Here is a 24,873-nt window from a genome sequence, read left to right as displayed (position 1 = left end):
CGATGACCACTGACCACACCAACTCATCCTCAAGCCTTCAGGCCAGTGATCCCACCACCCCCACTTCGTCCTCCGTTTCCAGCATCTCCCACCCTCTGTGCACTGCTTCGTGCTGGGTTGGCATCTGCTAAACATGCTTCCTCTGGGTCCCCCCATGGACACCTCCCCACTCGAGAGCCACCAGTGCTGCCACCCTAGACCCTCAGCAGGACGGGCTCCCTGCCCATGGTGCTTGCCCCACCCCACCTCACAACCTGCCTGACACAACCTTCCCCACCAAGACCTTCGCCGTAGGCTCACGGGGCCAGAAATGGGTCACATGGTTACAGTCCCCACAGGCCCTGCTCCGTGCCTGCAGCCAGGTGCTGTGTGTGCCGTGTGCCATGGGGCACAGCCCTGCACAGGGACATGTGGGACAGAGGACACGGAGCCTGTGGCCTTGCTCCACACGCAGGACTTTATTTGGACTGGGGCCGTCACAGGCCGAACCAGTCGGGGACGCCACCGCGCCGGGGATCGCGGGTCTGCCTCCGCCGCTGGTCCTCCAGGAGCTGGTCCCGGATGTCATCGTCACCAGGGCTGCCGTCAGGGCTCTTTTTCTCAGGAAACAGATCGGGGAACGTGAAGGTCTGTCCGTGCGCCTATGGAGCAAAGGCAAGCAGGGCAGCTCTGAGCCCGGGAGCCTTCTCACAGGGGGCGGGGTGGGGGGGACGGGTAGACGGGACCCTCCTGCCCCAAGGCCCGGGACGGACACGCGGCCAGCATGTCCAGAGCGATGTCCCTGCCTGGAAAACAAACATGTCGGCCGGCCGCTGGCTTTTATCTCACAGCGGGAAACCATTACTCTGGACAATGCCCCTTTTCATCGACATTATCTCTTTATGGAGTGGCGTCTGCACCGGCGGGAGCCTCATTAAAAGCAGCCCAGCAAAGCGCCCATTCACGGGCGCGGGGCGCGGGGGCAGCGCGGGCGGACCGGGGGGCAGGAGCGAGGCACGGGAAAACACGGCACAAATGATGTCTGGTGCCACACTGAAACTTTTTCCATCCAAAATACCTAAAGGCCTCTGCCCACATTAAAGGCTGCCCCTCCTCCCGGCTAGGAGCTTGGCAAATAAAACGCATAGAACGTACAAAGAAATGTACATATGCAGCAGTCTATAAATCAAGACCGGCTTTGCAAATTAACTGGTTTTACATCTTTCACTAAAAGTTCAGAATGTGCCAGTGTCGGCCAAGCCCCAACCCAGACCCCCGAGCACGTGTGTGGGGCACCGGGCTGGCCCCTGCTGCAGCGGAGGAGGGGGCAGCTCTGAGGTGCCCTTTCAGTCTGCTGGGTCCCACGGAGCAGCCCCCCGAGATCAGGGCATGAGAGGGGGCGCGCGCCAGAGCCGCGCTGTCTGTTTCCAGACGGGCAAAGGATGGAGGACGGCATCCGTATCTGGAAAATTTTAATAAGTAAAATCAGTAAAGTGCGCTGGTTCTTGGAGACCCTTGTTTTGTAAAGAAATTTGGCTTTGGGCAGGCAGCCAAGTATGATCTGAAACAGCCCGCACGCCCCACCCGAGAAGGGAAGGTTTATAAATTCTGATCACATGGCGCGGAGCGCGGGCCCGAGTGAAGAAAGCAGGGCTGTGTGCGCTCAGTAGCCAGCCTGCACCAGGATTAGCTTACACAGCTCAACACTGCTTTTTTTTTTCTTTTTTAAAATACCAAAGGGCAATAGTTTACATGCAAGGCTGATTGCCCAGAACGGGGATTTATGTTTAATATATCGAGGTGATTTTGCTAGTTTTCTGAGGTGGGGGAAACCCAAAATGACATTTTAAAATATAAATACAAAGATGCCAATTTGCAACAGCTCCGGAAAAACGGAGGGAGCCGGTGAGAGAAATTCTTCACTTTTCACCAGAGACAAGAGCCACTTGTGGGTGCCCCTCTCCGGGGAACTTCACCTTGTACTTTCAAAAGTAAACCCTCAACCCCCACCCGCCACAGTGGAGAGCGTGCTGGTCAGCAGAAAAGCGCAGGAAAGGAGCAGTGTGGGAAGCGGCCCCGGGCCATGGCCTGGGCCCCAGAGGGCTCCCGCCTGCCTGGTGACGCTCCTCTGCCGCGTGGGATGCGGGGCCACAGAGATGTGTATCAGGTTGTCGGGGGAAGCGCGGGGCCCCCACCCGCCTGACGGGCTCTTCCGCAGCCGGCAACTCAAAATAGATTCGGAAACTTAATTTGTGTTCGTGATTGACCCTCTGTGTGCTTTACAATTAGCTCTGTTTTTAGAAGCCCCAGAGCGGGGCCCGCAGGGACGCGCTGGGAGAGGTTGGCCCCGGGAGATGGGGGCAGAGAAGAGACCCCTTCAGAGAGGCAAGGGCCCCGGCTTCCTGCCGGTTTCCAGGCCAGACAGAGGCGAGCGGGCCTGGGGGGCGGGGGGGAACACTCCTGAATGTCAGTGGGGGCTCCCGGAACATCAGTGGGGACCAGCGGGAGCCGGGCTGCCCAGCAGGGACGCTGCCCTAGGCTGTGCCGCCTGGTCTCACGGGGGAAGAAAGGTGCCCCCGCGGCAGCTGCACGCAGCAGATCTAAGCGGGAAGAATGCAAGGGTTCGGGTGACTCAGAAGCCACTTGTCACCGTCACTGGCCCACGGAAGGCCTGGTGGCGAATGCCGGCACAGGGGGTGTCAGCCCGCACGCCATGACAGAGACAGATGGCCCAATTTCACACATAGGACACAGACGCCTTTATATGGCCAACGGGCGCTCTCTCCACCTGGATTGGCTGATTATATGCACAGCAAATATTAGGCCAAATAATTAGGGGGGCCCCTGTTTAGAACAACAACTGTGACTGTTTTTCAGAAAAGCTGCCACGCTGACTGGGTCTCTTAACAAACTGCCTCCTCATGCTCAAAATAGGTCTGCAGGCCCCGGGGAGGTTTTCACAATAGCGCTACTGCCATCTAGCGGCCACGGCCAGCCGCCTCCCGCCGCAGGCTCCACTCTGGCTGTCCACCCTGGGATGGAACAATCTGGAAGAACCCCCCCATTCTCCTCCAGGGGTTTCAAACAGCAAGGGCAGCTAAGGGACCCTGCAAGCAGGGCCATCCCTGGCAGGTTTGCATGGAGGTAGCGGGGGACCCGGCCGTCCCCTGGAGGGCTCATCTGCAGAAACACTTCTGGGCTGGAAGGGGAGAGCCTGAGCAGGGGCCCTGAAGTCATGCTCTGGGCTGGCAGAGGCTCAGATGGGGCACTGGACCCTCCCCCACACCCCAGGCCAGGCAGGAGACACGGTCATGAGAACCCGACAGACTGTGCCACAGCCCCACGGCCCCGTCCAGAGGGGAGGGGGCTCCACCAGGACCCAAGGGCATAGCAAACGGGTCCAATGGAGACCCAGGCCCCTGCAGCAGCTTTAACTCAGGGCACCAATGGCCTCCCCGCTGGGGGCTGCCCGCCCTGCAGGGCTCTCCAGAAGCAAGAGCTCTGGCTTCTGTCTGAGCCCCAAACTCCTGGGCCTGAGTGGACCTGCCTGAGCCCACAGCACGTTCAAAGTCCAAGGGCACGACATGGCTGGCCCCGGAGAAGTTCCAAGATGCCCCGCACTGTCTCCTCCCATGAGCTCTGCCTGGGGCTGCCGGGGATTAGGACGAAGCACAGGCTCTGCCCCGCGCCCTGGGCCTGGAGATCCTGCCTCTCAGGGCCTCCTGGGGCCCCAGGCGGGGCCGCTGCGCAAACACGTCCCCCGCACCAAGGTCACGGTCGTGATAAGTCACGCCCAGGACTTGGGCCTCTGCCCGAAGCCCACTCACCAGCTGCACATAGGCCACCTTGTAGTCTGGTTTCTTCATCCTCACGTTCCTGTAATCCCTCTTCCTGTTGGAACCTGTTGGGGGTGTGTGTGTGGGGGAAACGACACATTGTATTCTGAGCACGAGATTTTTCAGCCCAACTCATCCAGGACCCACTTTCTAGAAAGAGGCAAACATGTAAGAAATGGTTGGTGTCCCACGAATGATAGCACGTCACACCCGAAGTGTGACCATGTTCACATTTACAGGCCATGTTCCAGGAGCACATGCCACTACCGCGACCCTCTGCTCTGCTAAACACCCAAAACGTGTCTAAAATAAGTTAAAAAACTGACTTCTATTCGTCGGCACCGCACCCCTCATGGGCTGCCTCCCTCACGGGAAGGCTGCATACTTACACCTCAGGGTGTGGTGGGGGGATACAGGGTTAAGAGGAACAAGGAAGTGCTCTGCTGCCCCAGCTTCCCAGCTGGACGGGGAAGGGCACCCTGTCTGTGGTGTTCGGAATGAGGCCTCGTGAGCTCCAGGGGTGTTTGGGGGGCTGTGGGGGAGCCCCCCCACAGCAGGGCAGCAGGGCCAGCACGCACCATGCTGCACCCTCGTCCGCACGGCAGCCACGGGTACGTTGTAGATGCGCTCTAGGTAATTCCTCAGGTCCACCCTGGTCATCCTGGGGTAGAGAAGGAAGGTAAGCATGTCCCAGCCAGGCTGAGATGACAAGTGGCCACCTGTCCCCCACACAGGAAGGGGGGGCTGCAAGGGGCTTGTGCTCACTTGGGGCTGGGCTCCTGGGCAGAGCTCTCCCCAGGGAAGGGTCAGTCTGGGGGGCGCCCCAGGACTCTGGGTGCCCACTGGGGCCGGTCCTGTCTGCAGCCCACCACCAGGCCATTTCCTAGAAATGGGGGCCCAGGGGGTGGGGAGTTAGGCCCCCTGGCCTTTTCTCCTGAAGTGGCATCATCACCGCAGCCTGGCCGTTCCTCCCCGCCTCTAAAGGCTGCTGCTCAAGTCAACCCCGGGACCATGTGCCGGGGCCATCACATCCTGACACTTCAGAGTAGCGCCCTGCAGCCTAGGGGACAGGATGCTGTGTGCCTCTAGTTGCCGGGGCCTCTGTGAGGGAACCGCCTGGAAAACTAGGGTTTTGGAAGCTGTGGTAAGAACCTCCAAGAGCCTCGGCCCAGCTGCCTGGAAAGAGCACGGAGCTCAATGCAGTTAAAGAAGTGCTAGGCTCTCCATTGGGCTTCCCTGGTGGGGAAGGGGTGGGCGTGTGCGGGGGGGGGGGGGGCAGCCCAGCCTCACCGGAGGCTCTGCAAACAGCAGGCCCTCGGTCAATATTTGCAGAGCAGCTCGGAGAGCCGCCTGTGGTGTTTTCACAGCGGGGAGAAGCCACACATAGGAGCCAGGTTCTGTGACACCACCAGGACTGCCCCAGTAGGGAGGGGGGGTACTCCCCAGCCTGAATTCCTCAGGGGCTTACTCCATGGGGATCCGGAACTGCACGGTGTCCTCGGGCTGGGCCGTGCCGGGCCGCACCAACTGAATGAAGAAGTTTGTTCGGAACACGCGGAGCTGGGGGTTGCCCAGCTGGTACAGAGGGTACCTGAGAGCAGGGAGAGATTGATCTGTATCAAACATTCAGAACCCCAAGGGCGCCCCCAGCAGACCTCCGTGTGTCTACCCACAGCAACAGCAGTGAGAAGCAAAGGGGGGGGGGCGGTTCCTACAGCCCAGTGCCCCCACAACCCCCCTCGCTCACTGGTCAGATCTGCCCAGGGTGGGCACCAAGATCCCTGGTGCCCACCAGCTCGACCAGTGGGGGCTGCTGGACCTGAGGGCTGGCCTCTGGAAAGGGTCAATGAGTGACTCAAGATATAGGCCAGTAGAGAGCATGTGCACCATGGCCCCCCCAAAGATGCTGGTGGCCAGGATTGTTTAAAGTGATGGTCCCACAGGCAGGCTGCCGGCTGCAGAGTCGCTCCTAACCATGGCTTACCCCGCAGCACAGGCTGGGGGATCACTTGCACAGTCTCTGTGTGGGTGGGAGAGGCACCAGTCACCTCGACCACTTACCCCCCGCCCACGCACTGTAAAAGCCCCCAGAGCAAGCAGAGGCAGCTGGGAAGCAGTGAGAGGCCACCGCCCAGTGCAGAGCAGCCAGGTGAGGGTGCCTGCAGTCTGCAGGGTCTGCATGGAGGCAGAGGGCCGGGCCGCGGGGAGGGTGGGTGGGCACGCAGGGACACAGTGTCATCAGGGGGCTCAGCCTGGTCACCCTGCTACCTCTCTGAGGCACTGCACGTGGCCCCTGATCTTGGGGCACAACCAGCATCATGATGGGTTCAAGGAGGCCAAACGCTGTGCTGGGCAGGATGAGCAGAGCCAGGGGGTGAGAGGCCCTGGGTGAGCCTCAGGGGCGCTGCGAGGTGCGGGGGCTCTGGGAAGGCAAGACTGGGGCCCCGACCCTGCAGCACCCAGTGGCTGAGGGCCGTCTGCTCGAGGTCTGCCAGGGAGCGAGTCGGCTGGTACCGGCAGCAGCCCCTGGGTGGGGGTCTCCGGCACAGGGTGGGCAAGGGCGGGAGGCGGCTTCTGATGGCCAGGCCTGCCTTGTTTCCTCCTCCAGCGCAGTCTGGGCCAATGGCCGGCCACCCGAAGGGGCTCGCTTATTCCCCCTGGTGCCCGACGGCGGCACTGCAGGGGGCGAGGGCGAGGGCGAGGGCGGGCCCCCGGGGGAGCCGCGCGGTCGGGGCCGGGCCCTGACCCTCCACGTCTCCGGGTCCCCGGGCCGCCGGTGGGCGGGGAAGGGCTAGCCCCGGGCGCCCCTGCGCCGGAACACCTGTGCTCGCCCCGCACGGCCTCGCCCCCCGCCCGCCCGGCCCTCCCGCGGGTCCCACGAGCCCGACACCCGCGAGGCTCAGGGCCGCTGCGCGCTTCTCCCGCGCCCGACCCAGCGACCTGGCCGGCTGCCATCGGCTCTAGCTCCCCCGGCCCCGACAGTGACTCACCCGCCATCCCGCCCTCCCCGCCAGCACGCCCCGCCGGCTCTCCTCCGGCCCCGCCCGCTCCCGGGCCCCGCGCACCTGCCGGGGCGCCCGCGCCCCCGCCCCCGCCCCCGCCCCCGCCCCCGCCGGGTCCGGCCGCGCACCCACCGCCGCCGCGCATGCGCGCACACGACACTCGTCACGCTAGGGCCACGGGCGCAGCCCTCCTGGGGGGCACTCGTGGTTCCCGCCGCGCCCCCCGCCCCAGACCGCACGGCGCCCCGCCCCCCGCCTCCCCCGCCTCCCCGCCTCCCCCGCCTCCCCCGCCTCCCCCGCCTCCCCCGGCCCCCAGGTCCGCGTCCCGGCCCCCGGCAACTCACAGCACATTCCGCGCCATCGCCGGCTTCCGGGCCGCGGGCGGAAGGAGGGGCACGCACGGCCCGCGTGGGCCCGTCACAGCGCCCCCTGGCTTCCGGGAGGGCCAGCGACGCCCCGCCCCCCGCCCCGCCCCCCGCCCCGCCCCTTGCACCTGTCGCCCCTCCCCCGTCCACCTGCCCCGTCGCCCCGCCCACTGGGTCTCCCTACCCACCGCGTCGGCCCCGCCCCGCCCCTCCCTGTTCACCTGAGCCATGGCCCCGCCCACCGACCCCCCCACCCCGTTCACCCGACCCGTGGCCTCGCCCAGCGCACCTGCCCACACCGCCCGCCCACCACCTAGCCGACCACCTTTCACCCGTACATCCACCCACCGCTCTGCCCACCGCACCTGCTGGACTGACTGCACCTGCCTCATTCTTCCCCACCTTCCTGTCTTACTGTCCCTGATCCCAGTCCCTACCCCACTGCCTCTGCCCCACCCACTGCCCTTGACCCACCCACCTGGCCCCTACCTGGCCTGCACACCCTGTAAGAGCCCAGAATCTGTCATGCTCCTGGGTCTCTCCATAGTCCTTCACATCCTCCAAGTGTCCAGAATCCATCTCTCCCAACCCCCTCACTCTGCCCAGGCGCCATCCACTCCCTGCCCCTCACACCCTGTCCATTCTCTGCAGCACCCCGTTAGTCCCACACACCCCTCTGCACCCCACACTACCCCACATGCCATGCCCTGGTGCCCACAGCAACTGTAGATCATGGCGGGCCACCCTTCCAGCTGCTGGTGGAGGTGGGAGATGACAAAGTGGGGAAGAAGCAGGTGGGTGGGCCTAGCCAGGGTGGCTCCATCCCCTCCCTGATCTGGGGCTCCAAGGCCCCTCACAGCCTAGAGGCATCTTCCCCTAACCCCTTCCCCTTACAGCTTCTCACACAGCCCTCACTCAGGGGAGCCCCACTTCCGTAGGGCACTTCTGGGACCCACTACCTCTTCCCCACAACAGCATGAAGACCTGTGGGGAGGACCAGGCCCCTAGGCCCCACTCTTCCCCAGTTGCTTGTGCTCCATGGCTCCTGGCCATTCCTCAATCCCTTTAGCTGCCTCTCCCCCCAAAGACTGGCCTGTTCTCTGCACCAACTTCAACTTTAGTGCTCTTCAGAGCCAAGCCGGGAGGGTGTGAGGAGAGTGTCAGGAAATCTGAGGGGAGAGAAGGGACACCCCCCCCCCCCAGGAATCGGGATGGGTCTCACTTCTAAGGTGGGGATGGACCATAGGGAGGCCACAGGGGGGCTGGACCTGATGGCTGCCCAAGGCTGAGAAGAGGAGGAACTGAGTCATGGAGAGGGACTGGAGGGTCCTCCTTCTCCCTCTGTTTGACCTAAGTGGGTTCACCCAGGATGAAGGTACTAAAGATGAGGAGGGGGTACTAGGGGCAGGTTAGCTAAGACAGTGGGATTCCCCTGCTGGGAGAGGGAGGGCCCCATGTAGGAAGAAGTCAGTGGGGAGGGGTCACGCTGGCTGAGAGCAAGAAGGATGGAGCTGGAGTGTGGGCATACCCGGACCAGGAGACTTCTTTTTAGGAGTGCTGACTCTGGCCATATTTGAACTCCAAGGCATGGTGTTGCATGTGAAGGAGAGGGGCTCACATCTGAACAGGGTGCTGAGGTCCTCAAGGAGGGCGGGGACAGGGATGGGGTCTCCACGGTGTGGACCCTCAACACTCAGTCCCCCCCATGACTGGCCAACGGGGTTGCTCCCCAGCAGGCCTGGGGTTTCTGAGCGCAGAGGCTGGCCTCAGAGACTGAGGTACCTTCGTGCATCTTCTCCCTTCCTCCTTCTTTGGTGTCATCGGACCCTCCCCATCACTGACTGACAGCATGGCTTCCCTGGGCTAGAGTGGCCAGGTCAAATGAAGAATGCTCCATTAAATTTGAAGCTCTGGTGACTTTTTTTGTTTGTTTTTAATTGTTCTTAATACACATTATTTTTTAGGGCAATTTCAGGTTTACAGAAAAATTACACAAAAAGTACCAAGAAATTCTGGTGTATGCCCCTCCCCTCCCCGACCAGCTGCCCCTGTTGTTAGCATCCTGCTCTAGCTGGTGCCTCTGCTAAGACTGCTGGATTAATACTGATGCCCTACTACTTCCCGAAGTCCACCCTTGATGATGTTCTACACTCTGTGGGTTTAGACGGACGTAGAAGGATGTATACCCACCATTACGGGGCCACACAGAGTAGTTTCGTGGTCCTGAGCCCCTGCGCGCCTCCTGCGCACGCCCCTCGCCCCTGGCAACCACCCATCTCTTTACTCCATATTTCGCCTTTTCCAGAGTGTCTCCTGGTTGGAATCTCCCAGGGCCTTCCCACATTAGCTTCTTTTGTTCAGTACCATCCAGTTACAGTTCCTCCACATCGTTTTATGGCTGGATAGCTAATTTCTTTTTCATATTGATAATATTCCCCGTGTAAATGGATCGCAGTTCAGCCATCCCCCTACCCCAGGGCGTCTTGGCTGCTTCTGAGTTTCACCAATTATGAGTAAAGCCGCTAAGAACATCTGTGTGCAGGTTTCTGCGTGGACATAAGCTCTCAGTTACTCTGGGTAGGTACTGAGGAGCATGACCGCTGGACGGTATGGTAAGAGGAGGGTTAGCTTTGTAAGGAAACACCAAACTGCCTTCCAGGGGGCCGGCACCGTTCTGGTGAGAGAGGGCGGTCCTGCTGCTCCACATCCCAACCAGCGTTTTGTGTTGTCAGTGTCCTGGATTTTGGACATTCTCTCAGTTGTGCAGGAACGTACTTATTTTATTCTCACGTGCATTTTCCTTGGCTACCATCTGACGTCCCCACTGGCAGCCCCACCGGGACCCCGTGCTGGGGACGCCCCAGGAGTGATGTGAGTTGAGCCAGGGGAGGAGGAGCCCCCGGTGGGCCCAGGCAGGAGCCATCGGGTGAGGGCAGCTTTCATGCTGAGCTTTCCAGGCCAGGCTGGGGAGCTGGGGCTTCTTTCAGAGAATAGCGGGAGGCCGGGGGCTGAAGGGGAAGGATGAGGGGAGCTTGGAGGTGACTTCAGGGTGCAGATGAAGGTGGTAGGTCGCAGGAGGGAGGCCATGTGTGCATCCACTCATTCATTTGACCCATATGTGCTGGGAACCTACTATGTGTCCAGCATCTTTCTAGGGGTTGAGGATACAGCACTAAATCGATAAATTCTTTGCCTCCATGGTTCATGTCCCCCGAGGGAGACAAATGACACCCAAGTGTCATAAACCAATGAGATACCTCAGATGCTCTTGGAGATGCATGTAGGGAAGGGTAACAGGAGGTGGGGGGGGACTGTAATCTGAAATGGGGTGGTCGGAGAGCCTCACCAAGAAGTCAGCGTTTCAAACATGAAGGGACAGCAGGTGCAAAGGCCTGGTGGTGGTGCGCAGATGCTGTTGGCCCTCAGGAGCCCCTTGCCACCAGAGTGGAGGGCACCAAATCCTCTGCCATCCCATGTTCATGGAAGGGCTTCCCCAGGACAGGAACTGTGGGTGGAGATGGGGTTGAAAGGCTTCTGGAGGGAGGGGGGTACTGGCTCGCCAACTGTGGTGTCCTATGATTCAATGCAAATCCTACCCTGTCTTCCTGGAGTCAGCTCACTCCCAGGAGACCCTCCCCTTCAGATGCCATCACAAATCCAGGTTGTCACCTGTGCTTCTCAGCGGGGCGGCGGGGTGGGGGGCTATAAATTGGAGGTTCTCACGACCCCTTTTCTGGGTGTTGTTACTAGATCAGCATTTACTTATAAGAGGGATAGGATCAGGAACAGCCAGGTGGAAGAGGTGCTCAGGATGAGTTGTGGGGGCAGCCGTGGAGCTTCTGTGCTCTCTAGGGGTGCCACTGTCCCCAAATATCCACGTATTTGCCAGCTGGGGAGCTCACTGCAACCCTTCCCTGGGGGGTTCATGGAAGCTTCATTACATACCCTGGCTGGTGAGATCACTGGCCTTTGGTGATTCTACCTCCAGCCCCTTGTCCCTCCCTGATGGTCAGGGAACGGGACTAAAGATTCCAAACGCCCTTCCTGGCCCCCATCCCCCATCTCGAGGGTCTTCCCAAAGTCCCCTCATGAGCATACACCCAGCTGTAGTGGAGAGGGGCTGGGTATGCAGGACAGGACACCCACCTCACCTTCACGGCTCTGAGGGGATTTTGGGAACGGAGCCCGAGAGACCAACCATGGTCACAGAAGATGCTCCCATCATCCTTAGGAATTTCCAGTGATTTAGAGCTGAGCTGAGCCAGGAGCCATGGGCAAAGACCCAATATCTACGAGAACTACACTTGGGTCATCTGAACGACCAGATGTCTATTTGCTCTAAATCACAGGGTCACAGCCTGGGTTTGTACCGTGGGAGACACCAATTCAGTAACCAGGCAGGCCCCTCTCCCTGTCCCACTCTGCGCCGGGGCTGGGCTTCCCTGCTTCTCACAGAGAACTGCCTGTGACTCCCGCGGGGCCCTTAGGCCCCGCTTGTCTCCACCCTGGTGCCCCCGACTCCCCACCCGGCCTTCCTGAAGCGGTCAAACCCCTGCGCACCCCCAGCCTCTCCACCTGACTACACCTCCTGGCTATGTCCAGCAGCTCTGTACTTCTGGCTGTTTCTGTTGGGTATGCCCCTCCTTGTGGTGGGTCCCCTGGGTTTCCTGTTCCAGGGGGCTCATGCAGTAAGCCATCCAGCAGGCCCCGCATCCGCTAAGCCCCCCCCCCTTTAAAGGCTCAATTAGCATGAAACAGCCCTGTTTGTGGATGGTCAGATTGGCCGGGCTGGCATGGGCACAGGTAGGACAGCCCAGGCTAGGGCCACAGGCTGGGGGAGGGGTGTCTTCTTGCCCCTACCCTGCACCTCACTGGGTCCCAGTCCTGGCTTGGGGCTCCCAGCAGGCCACTCTCCCTATAGTCAAGGTCACCTGGCCAGGATAATGGGTCCCAGTGTGGGACGCACCTGCTTTTGTGGCCTGGCCCTGAGACTTTACCCTGTGAGCTCCTGGTTCCATCCCCAGGAGTTGGTGCACCGGCTTGGTACCTGTGTCCTGCCGGTGCATCTCTAGCCTATTATAACACAGGTTAGGAACCTTTGTCAACCCTGGGGGTGGGGGGGGGTAAGCATGGAGTCTCATATGTTTGCATCTACACTTCTTTGGCAACGAGTGTTTGCACTCTTTCCTACATTTATTATTCATCGATCATTTGCATTTCTGATCCTGTGACTTGTCTGGTTATATTTTTGCTCATCTTTTCCCTGCGAGGGTGTGCTATGGGCTGAACTGTGTCCCGCCCAAAGTCCTATGCTGGAATCCTGATTCCCAGCACCCCAGGATGTGTCCGTATCTGGAAATGGGGACTTTACAGAGGTGATGGAGGTAATGAGGTAACATGAAGTCACTGGGGTGGCCCTGATCCAGTGTGACTGGGGTCCTTACAGGAAGAGGACATCAGGACACAGACACGCACGGGGGGACAACCCCATGGGGACTCAGGGAGAGCACGGCCTTCCACACACATGCAGAGAGGCCTCAGGAGGACCATCACCCCCAAAACCATCCTCAGACCCTCGCAATCCCTTCTTTCATCACTCCCTAAGCCCCTCCCCCTTTCCAATCAAGCAACCAATGACCTGATTAGATTGCATTTTCTGGAGTTTTCTATAAATGGCAGCATATAGCTTGTCTTCTTTTCTGTCTGGTTTCTTTCTCCCAGAGTAACTATTTTGGGATTCATCCGTGCTATTGCGTGCCTCAATCCTACATTCTTTCTGATCGCCATGGTATGGATAGACCACAATTTGTTTACGCATTCATCCGCTGATGGACATTTGGGTTGTTTCCAGTTTTGGGCGATTAAAAATAAAGATGCTATTTACATTCATGTGAAAGTCTTTGTGAGGACAAACATTTCCTTTTCTCATGGGGAAATGCCTGGACGCGATGACCACATCACATGGCAGGTGTATGTTTAGCTTTTTGAGAAAAAAAGATATTGCCAAACTGTATCATTTAACATTTCCACCAATGATGGAAATGTTATGGATGGATGTAGAGGTCCTCTACATCCTGTCCAGCCTTTGATATGTTTGGGCTTTTCAGTTTTAGCCATTCTTACAGAGTGGTATCTGTGATTTTTTTTAAATTTTTATTTATTTATGATAGTCACACAGAGAGAGAGAGAGAGAGGCAGAGACACAGGCAGAGGGAGAAGCAGGCTCCATGCACCAGGAGCCCGACGTGGGATTCGATCCCGGGTCTCCAGGATCGCGCCCTGGGCCAAAGGCAGGCGCCAAACCGCTGCGCCACCCAGGGATCCCTGTGATTTTATTTCCATTTCCCCAGTGACTATCAGAGTTGAGCATCAACTCACGAGCTTATTTGAAATTTGAAGAGTAAATTTTAAACATTTTTGGTGAATTTTGAACTTGTCAACTTTTTTGGGGGGGGATCATGCTTTTGATACTATGTCTGGGAAATCTTTGCTGATCGATATTCATCAAAAATTTCCCCTATGTATTTATAGCTCTGGTTTTACATTTAGGTCTACAATCCAGTTTGAATTAATTTTTGTGTCAGTTAATCCTCCTCCTCCTCCTCCTTCTCTTTTTTTCTCTTGCATGTGGATATGCACCTGTTTTGGTGTGATTTATTGGGAGAGCTATCATTTCTGCATTCGTGTGGGTCTATTTTATTCTCTTGTTCCATTTGAATATCTTTACACCAATACCATCTGTTTTGGTTACTCTAGACTGATCCTAATTCTCTGAATGTTAGCCTGATTTTCTTATTCTCTTTCAGGGTTCTTTTGGCTACTTTGGGTCCTTTGCATTTCCATCGAATTGTAGAATAGGCTTGTACATTTCAACATAAAAAAAAAAAAACCTGCTCGGATTTTGGTTGGGACTGCAATTAAATCCATTGGTTAAATTTAGGGAGACATGGCATCTTGACAGTGTTGAATAAGTCTTCCAATCCATGAATACTCTTCACCCAAGTCTTTAACTTCTCAATCATGTTTCATATTTTCAACATACAGCTCTTCGACATCTAATCCGCATTTGTCTCTGTTTTTTTTTTAAATATTTTACTTATTTATTCATGAGAGACACACACAGAGAGGCAGAGACATAGGCAGATGGAGCAGCAGACTCCTCATAGGAAGCCTGATGTGGGATTCAATCCTGGAACTCCAGGATCACGCCTCGAACCAAAGGCGGATGCTCAACCACTGAGCCACACCAGCGTCCCTGTCTCTATTTTTTGATACTATTAGGAGGTGGTTGTTTTTAAATGTCAGTATCTGATCATTCATTGTGATTTTACAGAAGTACAACTGACTTGGTATGGTGACCTTATATCCTGAAAACTTGGTAACCCCACTTGTTAGTTCTTGTAGCTTTTCCTGTAGATTCCATTGGATCAGATGATCCAGTTGTCTGTGAATAAAATAGTTTTTGTTTTTCCCCTACAATTTTGACTTTTTCTTGCCTAATTGCACCAGCAAGAGCCTTCAGGACAGTGTGAATGGAAGTGGTGAGCAGACATCCTTGTCCTCTTCCTGTCTTTATTGAGAAAACTTTGCCTTTCACCATTAGATAGTGGTTATTAGGTGGAGGGAGTTCCCTGTATTCCAGGTTTGCTGAGAACTTTTCTTTTTAAAATCAGGAATGGCTGTTGAATTTTGTCAAATGTTTCCTCTGCACCTATTGAGATGGTCCTATGGCTTTTCTTTTTTGGTTTGTTAAAATGGTAAATTACTCTTGAGTTTTTAATGTTATACAAACCCTGCATTCCTAAGATAACCCACACTCGATATGTAATCCATTTTATACATTGTTGAATTCCACCTGCTAAAATTTTATTTTTGGGTAAATGTTTGAGAGGGATAGTGGTCTGTATTTCTTGTATTTTTTTTAAGATTTTATTTTATTCATGAGAGACACACAGAGAGAGGCAGAGACCTAGGCAGATGGAGAAGCAGGCTCCCTGTGGGGAGCCCAATGCAGGACATCATCCCAGGACTCTGGAACCATGACACAAGCCAAAGGCAGATGCTCAACCACTGAGCCACCCTGTCTTTTGTTTTGATATCAGGAGAATGCTGGCCTCATAGACTGAGCTGTAAAGTATTCCCTCCTCTTCAATTTTTTAATTTTTTATTTTATTTTATTATTTTTAAAGATTTTATTTATTTATTCATGAGAGACAGAGACATAGGCAGAAGGAGAAGCAAGCTCCCTGTTGGGAACTGGATGTGAGACTTGATCCTGGGACTTCAGGATCACACCCTGAGCCAAAGGCAGACACTCAACCACTGAGCCACCCAGTTGCCCCTCCTCTTCAATTTTTTAAAAGAGTATTTGTAATTGTTATTATTCCTTCCTTAAATGTTTGGTAGAATCCAATAACAAAGCATCTGGGCCTGGAACTTTCTTTTATATAATACATATAAAAATATATATATATTTTTTTTTTCCTGGAGATTTCTTTGTGGAAAAGTCTTTAACTGCACTATCAATTCTTTAATCAATGCAAGGTTCCTCGGGTTGTCTACTTTTTGAGTTACCTTCTATTTCAAGAAATATGTACATTTCATCTAATATGTCAAATGGATGGGCATGAAGTTGCTAATAATGTTTCCTTAGTATTCTTTATCTTTTAACATCTATATAATCTGTAGTGATGTCACCTGCCTCATTCCTGATTTTGTTAATTCTTGTTCTCTCTCTCTTTCCTGACTAAATTGAGTTTTATCAATTTTCATTGATGTTCTCAAAAAGCAAGTTTTGATTTGATCTTTAAAATTTTTTCTATTATTTTTGTTTTCTATTTCATTGACTTTCATTTGATCTCTGTTATTTCCTTTCTTGTGCTTACTTTGGGTCTAATTTGCATTTATTTTTCTTTTTTTCTTTTTTTTAATTTTTATTTATTTATTTATGATAGTCACAGAGAGAGAGAGAGAGAGAGAGAGGCAGAGACACAGGCAGAGGGAGAAGCAGGCTCCATGCACTGGGAGCCCCACGTGGGATTCGATCCTGGGTCTCCAGGATCGCGCCCTGGGCCAAAGGCAGGCGCCAAACTGCTGCACCACCCAGAGATCCCTGCATTTATTTTTCAATTTTCCTTGAGGTAAAACCTGAGGTCATTGACTTGAGATCTTTCTTATTTTCTATGATAGGCATTTGATGGTATAAATGTCACCCTCAGGACTGCTTTAGTGACATTTCATGAGTTCCCTTTTGCTGCATTTTCATTGAGTTGAGTTGACAACACTTCGTAATTGTCTTTTTGATTTTTCTTTGACTCATGAATTATTTAGGAGTGTATTACTTAGATGCCAAACATTTGAGAATTTCCAAGGATCTTTCTGTTATTAATTTCTAACTTAATTCCACTATGGTCAAAGAATATAATTTATGTGACTTGAATCCTTCTCAACTTATTAAGTTTTGTTTTATGGCCCAGAACATGGTCTGTATTGGTGAATGATGTGTATTTGAGAGGAGTGTTCTACAAATGTCACGCAAGTCAAGTTGGCTGGCGGTATTGTTAGAGTCTCCTATGTCCTTGCTGATTTTGTGCCTGCTTGTCTGATTAATTGTCGAGAGAGGGTGTTGAAGTCCTTGACCAGGACAAAGAATTTGTCCATCTCCTTTCAGTTCTGTCAGTCATTGCTTTGTGTAACTCTGTCATTCTTTGTAATTAGTTGGTGTGTTTGTTTGTCAAAATGAGTTTCTTCAGGGGCACTTGGGTGGCTCAGAGGTTGATCGTCTGCCTTTAGCTCAGGTCATGATCCCAGGGTCCTGGGATCAAGTCCTTCATTAGGCTTCCCGAGGGGAGCTTGCTTCTCCCTCCGCCTATGTCTCTGCCTCTCTTGTGAATAAATAAATAAAATCTTAAAAAAACAACAACAAAAAAAATGAGTTTCTTCAAACTGAGGAGTGCTGGCAGGGAGGGGTTGGGGAAAGGATAATTGGGTGACAGGCATGAAGGAGGCATGTGATGGAATGAACACTGGGTATTATATGCAACTGATGGATCACTGAACTCTACCGCTGAAACTAATAATACACTATATGTTAACTAATTAAATTTTAAAAATACAATTTTAAAAATAAAATAAAGTTTCTTGTAGGCAGCACACAGTGAGGTCTTGCTTTTTAATCTGATCATCTCTACCTCTTAATTGGAGTGTTTAGACCATTTACATTTAATGTATCTATTGGTGTGGTTGGGTGTGAGTTAATCAAATAATCTTATTACTTACCCATTCTTTCTATTCATTTCCTCTTCTTCTACCTTCTTTTGAATTCATCAAGTCTTATTTAGTCCCATTTGTCTCCTCTGTTGGCTTTTCAACTGTGACAGTTTATTTTATTTTAGTGGTTGCTTTAGGGATTTTAACTTATCACAGTTGGTTTTGATTGATTTTTCTCCTCCTTATGGGTCATATTCTATGTCTTTACCTGTTTGAACATTTTTGATCAGATGCCAGATATTATGATTTTTTCCTTGGTGGGTGTGGGATGTTTTTATATTTCTATAAATATTCCAAAGTTTCGTTCTGAGGTGCAGTTAAGTTACCTGGACATGGTTTAGTCCTTTCCAGTCTTCTTTTTCTGATTTGTAAGGCAGGTCTGGAGCAAGTGCTCCATTACTTATCCAGGGTTAATTATTTCTGCTACTGAGACAAGACATTTCTGAGTACCCAATGTCCCATGAATTATCCACTTTTCTCGTCTGGTTGCTGGGCACAGACCCTTTTTCCCCTGTGTGAGCAGCCAACATTGGTCTTTCCAATCCTTTACAGTAGCTCTCTTCTCAGCCTTGGGCAGTTTCTGTTCAGGCCTGAGCCCTGCACCCTGCTGTATGCTAGAGGAGCCCCTAAGCACATCTCTGGGTTTCTCTCCCTGCGCACTCCACAAGTCCTCCTTCCTGCACTGGGGCCTGGGAATTCTGTCAAGAAAGCAAGCTGGGCAATTGTAGGACTCAAACTGATTGTTTCCTATCTCCCTGGGACCACTGGTTGTTCACTGCCTAATGTCCACAGTCCTGAAAAACATCGTTTTGTGTATTTTTGTCCTTTCCTTTCCCCCCCCGCCTTTTTGGGTTGTTTCAAGGCAGGAGGATAAATCTGGCCCCTGTTACTCCATCTTGGCTAGAAGTGGATGTCTGCCTTTTGATAAACATTCTTTGATAGACAGAAACTTAAAATTTCCAAGTAATGAAATTTATTGAGCTTTTCCTTTATTTCCCTGATGCTTCCATTGCTTGTGAGCTTAGAAAATTTTTCTCAGCATGAAAGCAGACAAACATGCATCTACATTTCTCTCTAGTTTTAACCATTTTTTTTTCACTGAACTCTCTAATTCTCCTGGCATGTATTTTGGTATTTGGCATGGAGTGAAAATCTCGTTGCTTTTTCTTCTTCACATGCACATCTGATTTTCTCAACCTCCTTTATTAAATATCTCACCTCCCCCCTTTCATTGATTGAGATACTTTCAGATGCTTATGTATATATGGTATTGTGCTGATAAGTACCGTAGAATTGGAACAAATTTTACAACCACCAAGAGCAGAGGATGTGGAGTTGTAATTCATTGTCTACGGTTGAGTCCTCGCTTAGTGGCTGTGTGACCTTGGGACTTGGCTTAACCCATTCTGAGCTTTAATCTGATCTTCTGCAAAATACAAATGATGAGAATATTTGTTTCTTGGGTTTGCTGTGAACATTGCATAAGGCAAAGCAAAAGAAGCTTAGCCGGACCACGGGTCTGCAGGGAACACTCAGCACATATCAGCTACAATACCTTCATTTTGGAAATCTGCTCTTAATTTTCAAAAATTTTTTAGCTATTCCTGTCTATTTTCCCTCTTCTATGAATCTGAGATTCATCTTTCCAACCACCTCCCCACCCCTGGCTCACCCTTCTCTCCCAAATAAATCCTATTCGAATTTTGGTTGAAAATCTGGCAAACCTATATATTAATTTGGGAAGAACTGATTTTTATAAACTTCCTACTCAAGAACAAGTTGTATTTCTCTCTCACTCTCTCTCTCTCTCTCTCTCATTTTTTTCAAAGTTCATTTTTATGTTTCTCATTAAACTTTGTCCTTCTCTTCCTACAGACCCTGGACATTCCTAAGAGGGTTATTGCTAAGTATTTTACGTTCTTTGTTTTGTTTTGTTTGAGAATAATATTTTTATTCCACTTTATCTTCTTGCTGGTCACTGCTACAAAATAATAAAAAATGTCTATTTAAAATATGTATTTTGCATCTGGCTACTTTCCTGAGTTCTCTCATTTATTCTGAAAGCTCTTCCGTTGACTCTCTCGGGGCTCCTAGGAATGTGGTAGTTTGGTTTCCTCCTTTCCAGAACTTATACATCTTATTTCCGTTTAACATCTTTCTCATTGTCTTCAGTTTCCAGTGTAGGGCTGAAGAGTAATGGTAAAAGCAGGCATCCTCATTTGGTTCCTGTCTTGGACTGAAATGCCTTCGCGTTCCACCATCAAGCGTAGATAAAGGAAGTGCTTATTTATAGTTTTCTATAGTTTGTTGAGCTTTTGTTTTGTTCTGAGAAATAAGGATTGATTTTTGGCAAGGGCCCTCCCCCCCCATGTTTAACAATTATGAACTATTTAAGATACACCAGAAGGTATAAATAAAAATAGGAAGAACCTGCATCTACCCACCCACAACTTGGCTGAAGAAATAAAACACGATGAACCCTATCTCAGTGCTCTGGGTCGCCCCTTCACAATAAAATCCCCTTTCCTTGCTGGAGAGGACTATCCATCTGCAATGTGTGTTCCTGACATTGAGGCATATATAATTTGTTTTCATAGTTTAAAAAATGTTATGTAAGCAATTTTCCTTCTGCAGCTTACTCATTACCCCCAATGTTAGATTTTTAAAACCTCGCCAGTGGTTGCACTGAGCTGTAGGTCCTTTTTTTTTTATTTTTTTAAAGGTATTATTTATTTATGATAGTCACAGAGAGAGAGAGAGAGAGAGAGGCAGAGACACAGGCAGAGGGAGAAGCAGGCTCCATGCACCGGGAGCCCGACGTGGGATTCGATCCCGGGTCTCCAGGATCGCGCCCTGGGCCAAAGGCAGGCGCCAAACCGCTGCACCACCCAGGAATCCCTCCTTTTTTTTTTTTTTTTTGAATTGTGCTCCGCCCATTTGTGAATATACCACAATTTACGTAGCTGCTGTGCTCTGGATGAAGGCTTGGACTTTTTGTAATTGCCAACAGTGATTGATCTGTGCCAGGAGAGGAACTGGCATCCCTCCTTGAGCTGACCAGGTGTGGCCAGTCATCTCTGGACACCTTCTCCCAAGTTTAGGTGTTCACCATCAGGCAGACCGGGTTTTGCTCCACCTGCTTGCCACCTCCCTCCCTCCTTGAGCCCTGGGAGAGGCTTGCAGATAAGTCTCCTCAGAGCAAGGACCTCCTCCTCCTCCAACCACATTTCCACCATAACACCACAGGCACAGGGGTTGCAAAACGTTCTCTGTCGCTTTGGGCTTTGGATGTGGCATGCAATCAAGGCCAATGTGTTGTATTTACTTGTGATGCCCCTTCCTTCTCCTTCAATTTTTTGGGGGGGTGGGAGGCAGGGAGTTTGTAGACCACCGACAGTTTTGAAGAGTCTAGGCCGTGGTCTTGAAGGAGGTCCCACAATCGGATTTGTTGGGTGGTTTCTCCACGATTAGAATCAGGTTGAACTTTTGGGCTAGAATATCCCTCAGGTGGTACGCCCTCAGTGCGATCCCTTGCTGGGCTGTCCATCTGCTTCTCCATTTCCAAGGTACTTTGTGCTTTATAAGTCATCGGCCGGGTGCCCTCTTTTCTGCGGGGAGACGGGATTCGGTGTCCCGCTCACTATCCACACTCGTTTCCCCCTAGCTGGTCGTGACCCACGCCTTCCTCCACTGTGGCACCAGTGACTGCAAAGGGGAGCCCTTCTGGCCCTGTCAGTCATCATCTGCATGCAGCAGCTGGCTCACTTCTGGAAACATGAGCCCCTCCTTCCCCTGACCAGCATCTGTCCTCTGCCCCCTCATTTGTGTGGGCTGGCATCTCACAGCGGTGTCACTGTGGCCTTTCACTCCCTACTTCCCCTACATTCGTTGACCATCGGGGCTCTTCTCTGTGAACTCCTTATCCCCTTTGCTTATTCTTTCCATTCAACCGATTGCCTTTCTCCTGGTGGCACCCTGAAGTTCCTTATATTCGTGTCCAACACTGACCTTCAGCAGGGATGTGCCACGAATGCCCACGCCCAACACGGCACAGATATGAGAAGAGTTGGCAGGCTGCAGATGGAGGCCCTTGTCTGGAGCCCCCGCCACCAAGCTGAGACTTAATAGTGACCCAGCTGCGGGCACTGCCTCCTGGAATTCCAGGTGGGCGGTGGTGAGGTGGCCACTGACAGAGCCCCGTGTCCCCCTGGGGAAGTTGAGGCCACCTGCCCTCCCCGTGGCCCCTCTGCCTTTGTGGCCTTGTGCTTCATGTGTTCATTTGCCGGGGGGCCCCTTCCTGCCACTCCACAGCCCCCATGAAGCCAATGAGACCTTTGAAGCTCAGTCACTGGGACCCTGGTTTCTAACCCAGAGAGATTCATGTTCTTAAAACTTTCTTTCCGCCTGTGGAATTTATCAAGGTCTTGTTTTATGGTTTGGAGGGTTTACACCTGGTTTAAGAAATTCCCCTGTTCTGATGGCTTTCCAATGCTCTCCTGTAGCTGCTTCTTAGAGTTGGAATGTTCTCCTTCTCAGATTTAGGTCATCAGACATGGGGCAGGGGCTGATTTTCTGTGGCCAGTTTGAGGAGGAGGTGCTCTGTTTTATTTATTCTAATCTGTCCCCATGATTCCCCTCCACTGTGCCACAGTAGGCGTGCCTGTGGCCCCGTGCATAGGCCGGCTCTCCGTGTCCATGTCTGTGTCCGTGTCCCTGTCTGTGTCCTTGTACCTGTCCATGTCCATGTCCCTGTCCATCTGGGAGCCAGTGCCTCCTCTCACCCGGTCTGGGTTTGTCCACCCCCCCCCCTTTCCTTCCCACACGTGTTCGAATCAGCGTGAATTTGCATGAGTCCCTGTGGGAATATAGTTGAGTTGCCCTGAATTCATAGATTAATTTAGGGAGAATGAACAGTGTTAAGATATTACTGCTTCCTCTTAGGGAACAGATAACCATCTCTAGGTATTTGTGCCTTTTAAATATTTTTTTAAAGATTTTTATTTATTTATTAGAGACAGAGAGAGAGAGAGGCAGAAGCAGGCTCCATGCAACTTTTAGATATTCTCAATAAAGTGATTTTATTATCTCCGTAGTTGTCTTGCACATAGTTTGCTAGATTTATCCTTATTATCATAGTTTTTACATTTCTGTTGTACATGGTATTTTTAAACACTGTCCTCCATTTCTCGATCCTTCTATCTCATGCTCTCATGCACCCGCAGTGACCTCTTAATTCTAATAATTCAGGATTGCAGGTTTTCTTATTTTTTTGCCTTTTTTTTTGTAGATAATTATTTGGTTGTGCATAGTGGCAAATTTTTAAGGCACAAGTAGGTAAAATAAGATCCTTTTTTCCTTGCCCTCCTGTCATCTTTTTTTCTAAGATCTATATATTTATTTGAGAGAGAGAGAGCAGGAGGGAGAGGGAAAGGGAGAGGGAAAATCTCAGGCAGACTCCGTGCTGAGTGCAGAGCCTGATGTAGTGCTCCATCACAGGACCCCGAGATCATGAACGGAGCGGAAACCAAGAGTCAGATCCTTAACCAACTGAGCACCGCCCCCCCCGCCGCCAGGTGCCTCTCCTGTCATCTTTTTTGTGTTTTTTTGGAAGTATCTCTTTTTTTCTTGACCCAAAGTTCTGGCTAGGGCACCTGGCCAGAGAGAAGGAAGCTGAGAAGCTGACTCTTGCAGCATTTCCCCGGGGACAGTGATGCTTGCTGTAAGTGTTTGGAAGATGCCTTCCTTGGGTGCAGGAAACTGACTTCTTTTCCCAGTTGGCTGAGGATTTTCTGCACCAGCTGTGTTCTGTTTCCTCTGAGCTCCCCTCAAGCCCCTGCTCCATCAACGCCTCAGGAATCACCACATTGGGGGGCTTGCTAATGCAAAACTACGCTTGTGTTAGGGAGGATGATGTCCTTTAAAGAAATTCTTAGCACTTTTGGTGGCTTGGTAGCTCCATCTCTCTCTCTCTCTCTCTTTTTTTAAAGATTTTATTTATTTATTCACAGAAAGAGAGAGACAGAGAGAGAGAGAGAGGCAGAGACATAGGGAGAAGGAGAAGCAAGCTCCCTGCAGGGAGCCCGATGTGGGACTTGATCCCAGGACCCCGGGATCACGACCTGAGCCAATGGCAGACACTCAACCACGGAGCCACCAGGCGTCCCAGCAAAACTAGTCTTTGACTCCTGAGCTTGTACATTCACTTGGAACTCCCATTATCTTCTCTTTCCCTCATTGACTCCAAAGCTTCTCTTTTTTTCTGGATTTCGGTTTCTGGCTCATTTTTTATTTTTTTTTTAAAAGATTTATTTATTTATTCATTCATTCATGAGACACACACACACACACACACACAGAGAGAGAGAGAGAGAGAGAGAGAGAGAGAGAGAGAGAGAGAGAGAAGCAGAGACACAGGCAGAGGGAGAAGCAGGCTCCATGCAGGGAGCCTGATGTGGGACCTGATCCAGGGACTCCAGGATCACGTCCTGGGCTGAAGGCAGGTGCTCAACCGCTGAGCCACCCAGGTGTCCCTCTGGCTCGTTTTTTTAATTTCTTGAATTAGATGCTTAACATTAGCGCTTGGGGTCCGTCCCCGGAGCTTTCTCCAGGGACCAGTTCAGGCCCAGGCTGCCTACTGGTGGCCATTCAGCGGAGCCTGGCCTCCCAGGTTTCTGCCTCCAGGCTGGCCTCAGGTGTGCTCACATTTCTAAATATATGCTAATAAGTCACCTGCCACAGTTAGGTCCACTGGGCTGCAGGGCCTGGTCGCTGGATCCCCGTGCTAAGTGCTAGTGGAAGCAACGCCTCTAAAGCTTCACACGTGCTCCCCGTTTGCAGGAACGGCCTATCACCAACTCCTGTCTCTCCCGCCTGACTGGTTCAAATCTGCTCCCAATCATTCTGATCCTCCTGACCTGTCAGCAGCTGAGATGTGCTTCAAAAGCTCCCACTCAGATCCCAGACCTCTTCATGTTGTCTGTGGTTGTGGGTTACTAGTTAGTTCACAGGCTCTGCCTCTGCATGACTCCTGGGAGCTGGTCCTCCTGCCCCTGCACTGCTGGGCGCCCTGGGGGCAGCTGTTGCCTCTCAGAACAAGGCGCTGTGTGTGGGGGTATGGGGGTGGTGACGGGGGTCTGTGGATCCCACATCTGCTGTTATGTTAAGGTGTTCGTCCTTGAGTTATTGCAATAAAGCTCGTTGGCCATTAGTGTATTTCTGTATAGGTGCACCGTGTGGGGCAGGGGGGTGCACATGTGTGTAGGAGGTGTGTGCTTGTGAATTTGTGAGTGTATGTGGGGGGTGTGCCCCCACATGGGATGTGCATTCACATGAATGTTGGGGTGGGCAGGCGAGTGCACATGCACTCTGGAGAATCACGTGGGGCGTGGATAGGTGTGCTGGGGTGGGCAGGCATGTGCACGT

At 52.3% G+C, this 24,873-nt stretch overlaps 1 protein-coding gene across 3 annotated transcripts; it reads right to left on the bottom strand.

The window, feature by feature from the left end:
• Positions 1–438: 438 nt before the first annotated feature.
• On the bottom strand, positions 439–7,216 carry MRPL23 (mitochondrial ribosomal protein L23). 3 transcript variants are annotated; one of them, XM_055315036.1, is made up of 5 exons: positions 7,162–7,216; positions 5,284–5,406; positions 4,394–4,476; positions 3,807–3,880; positions 439–641 (listed from the first exon to the last, which is right to left on the bottom strand). In XM_055315036.1, the coding sequence occupies exons 1-5, from the start codon at positions 7,176–7,178 to the stop codon at positions 477–479; spliced, it is 462 nt and encodes a 153-aa protein (XP_055171011.1). In that variant the 5' UTR covers positions 7,179–7,216; the 3' UTR covers positions 439–476. The 3 variants fall into 3 exon arrangements, with proteins under 3 accessions (XP_055171011.1, XP_055171010.1, XP_055171012.1); XM_055315035.1 differs by lacking the exon at positions 439–641 and adding an exon at positions 1,160–1,441; XM_055315037.1 differs by lacking the exons at positions 439–641; positions 7,162–7,216 and adding exons at positions 1,160–1,441; positions 6,084–6,320.
• Positions 7,217–24,873: the final 17,657 nt, after the last annotated feature.

Source organism: Nyctereutes procyonoides, unplaced genomic scaffold (genome assembly GCF_905146905.1).
Source record: "Nyctereutes procyonoides isolate TBG_1078 unplaced genomic scaffold, NYPRO_anot_genome, whole genome shotgun sequence".
Classification (NCBI taxonomy): Eukaryota; Metazoa; Chordata; class Mammalia; order Carnivora; family Canidae; genus Nyctereutes; species Nyctereutes procyonoides.
The sequence above is the reverse complement of the archived record's forward strand: the minus strand, read 5'-3'. Positions and strand labels throughout refer to the sequence as shown.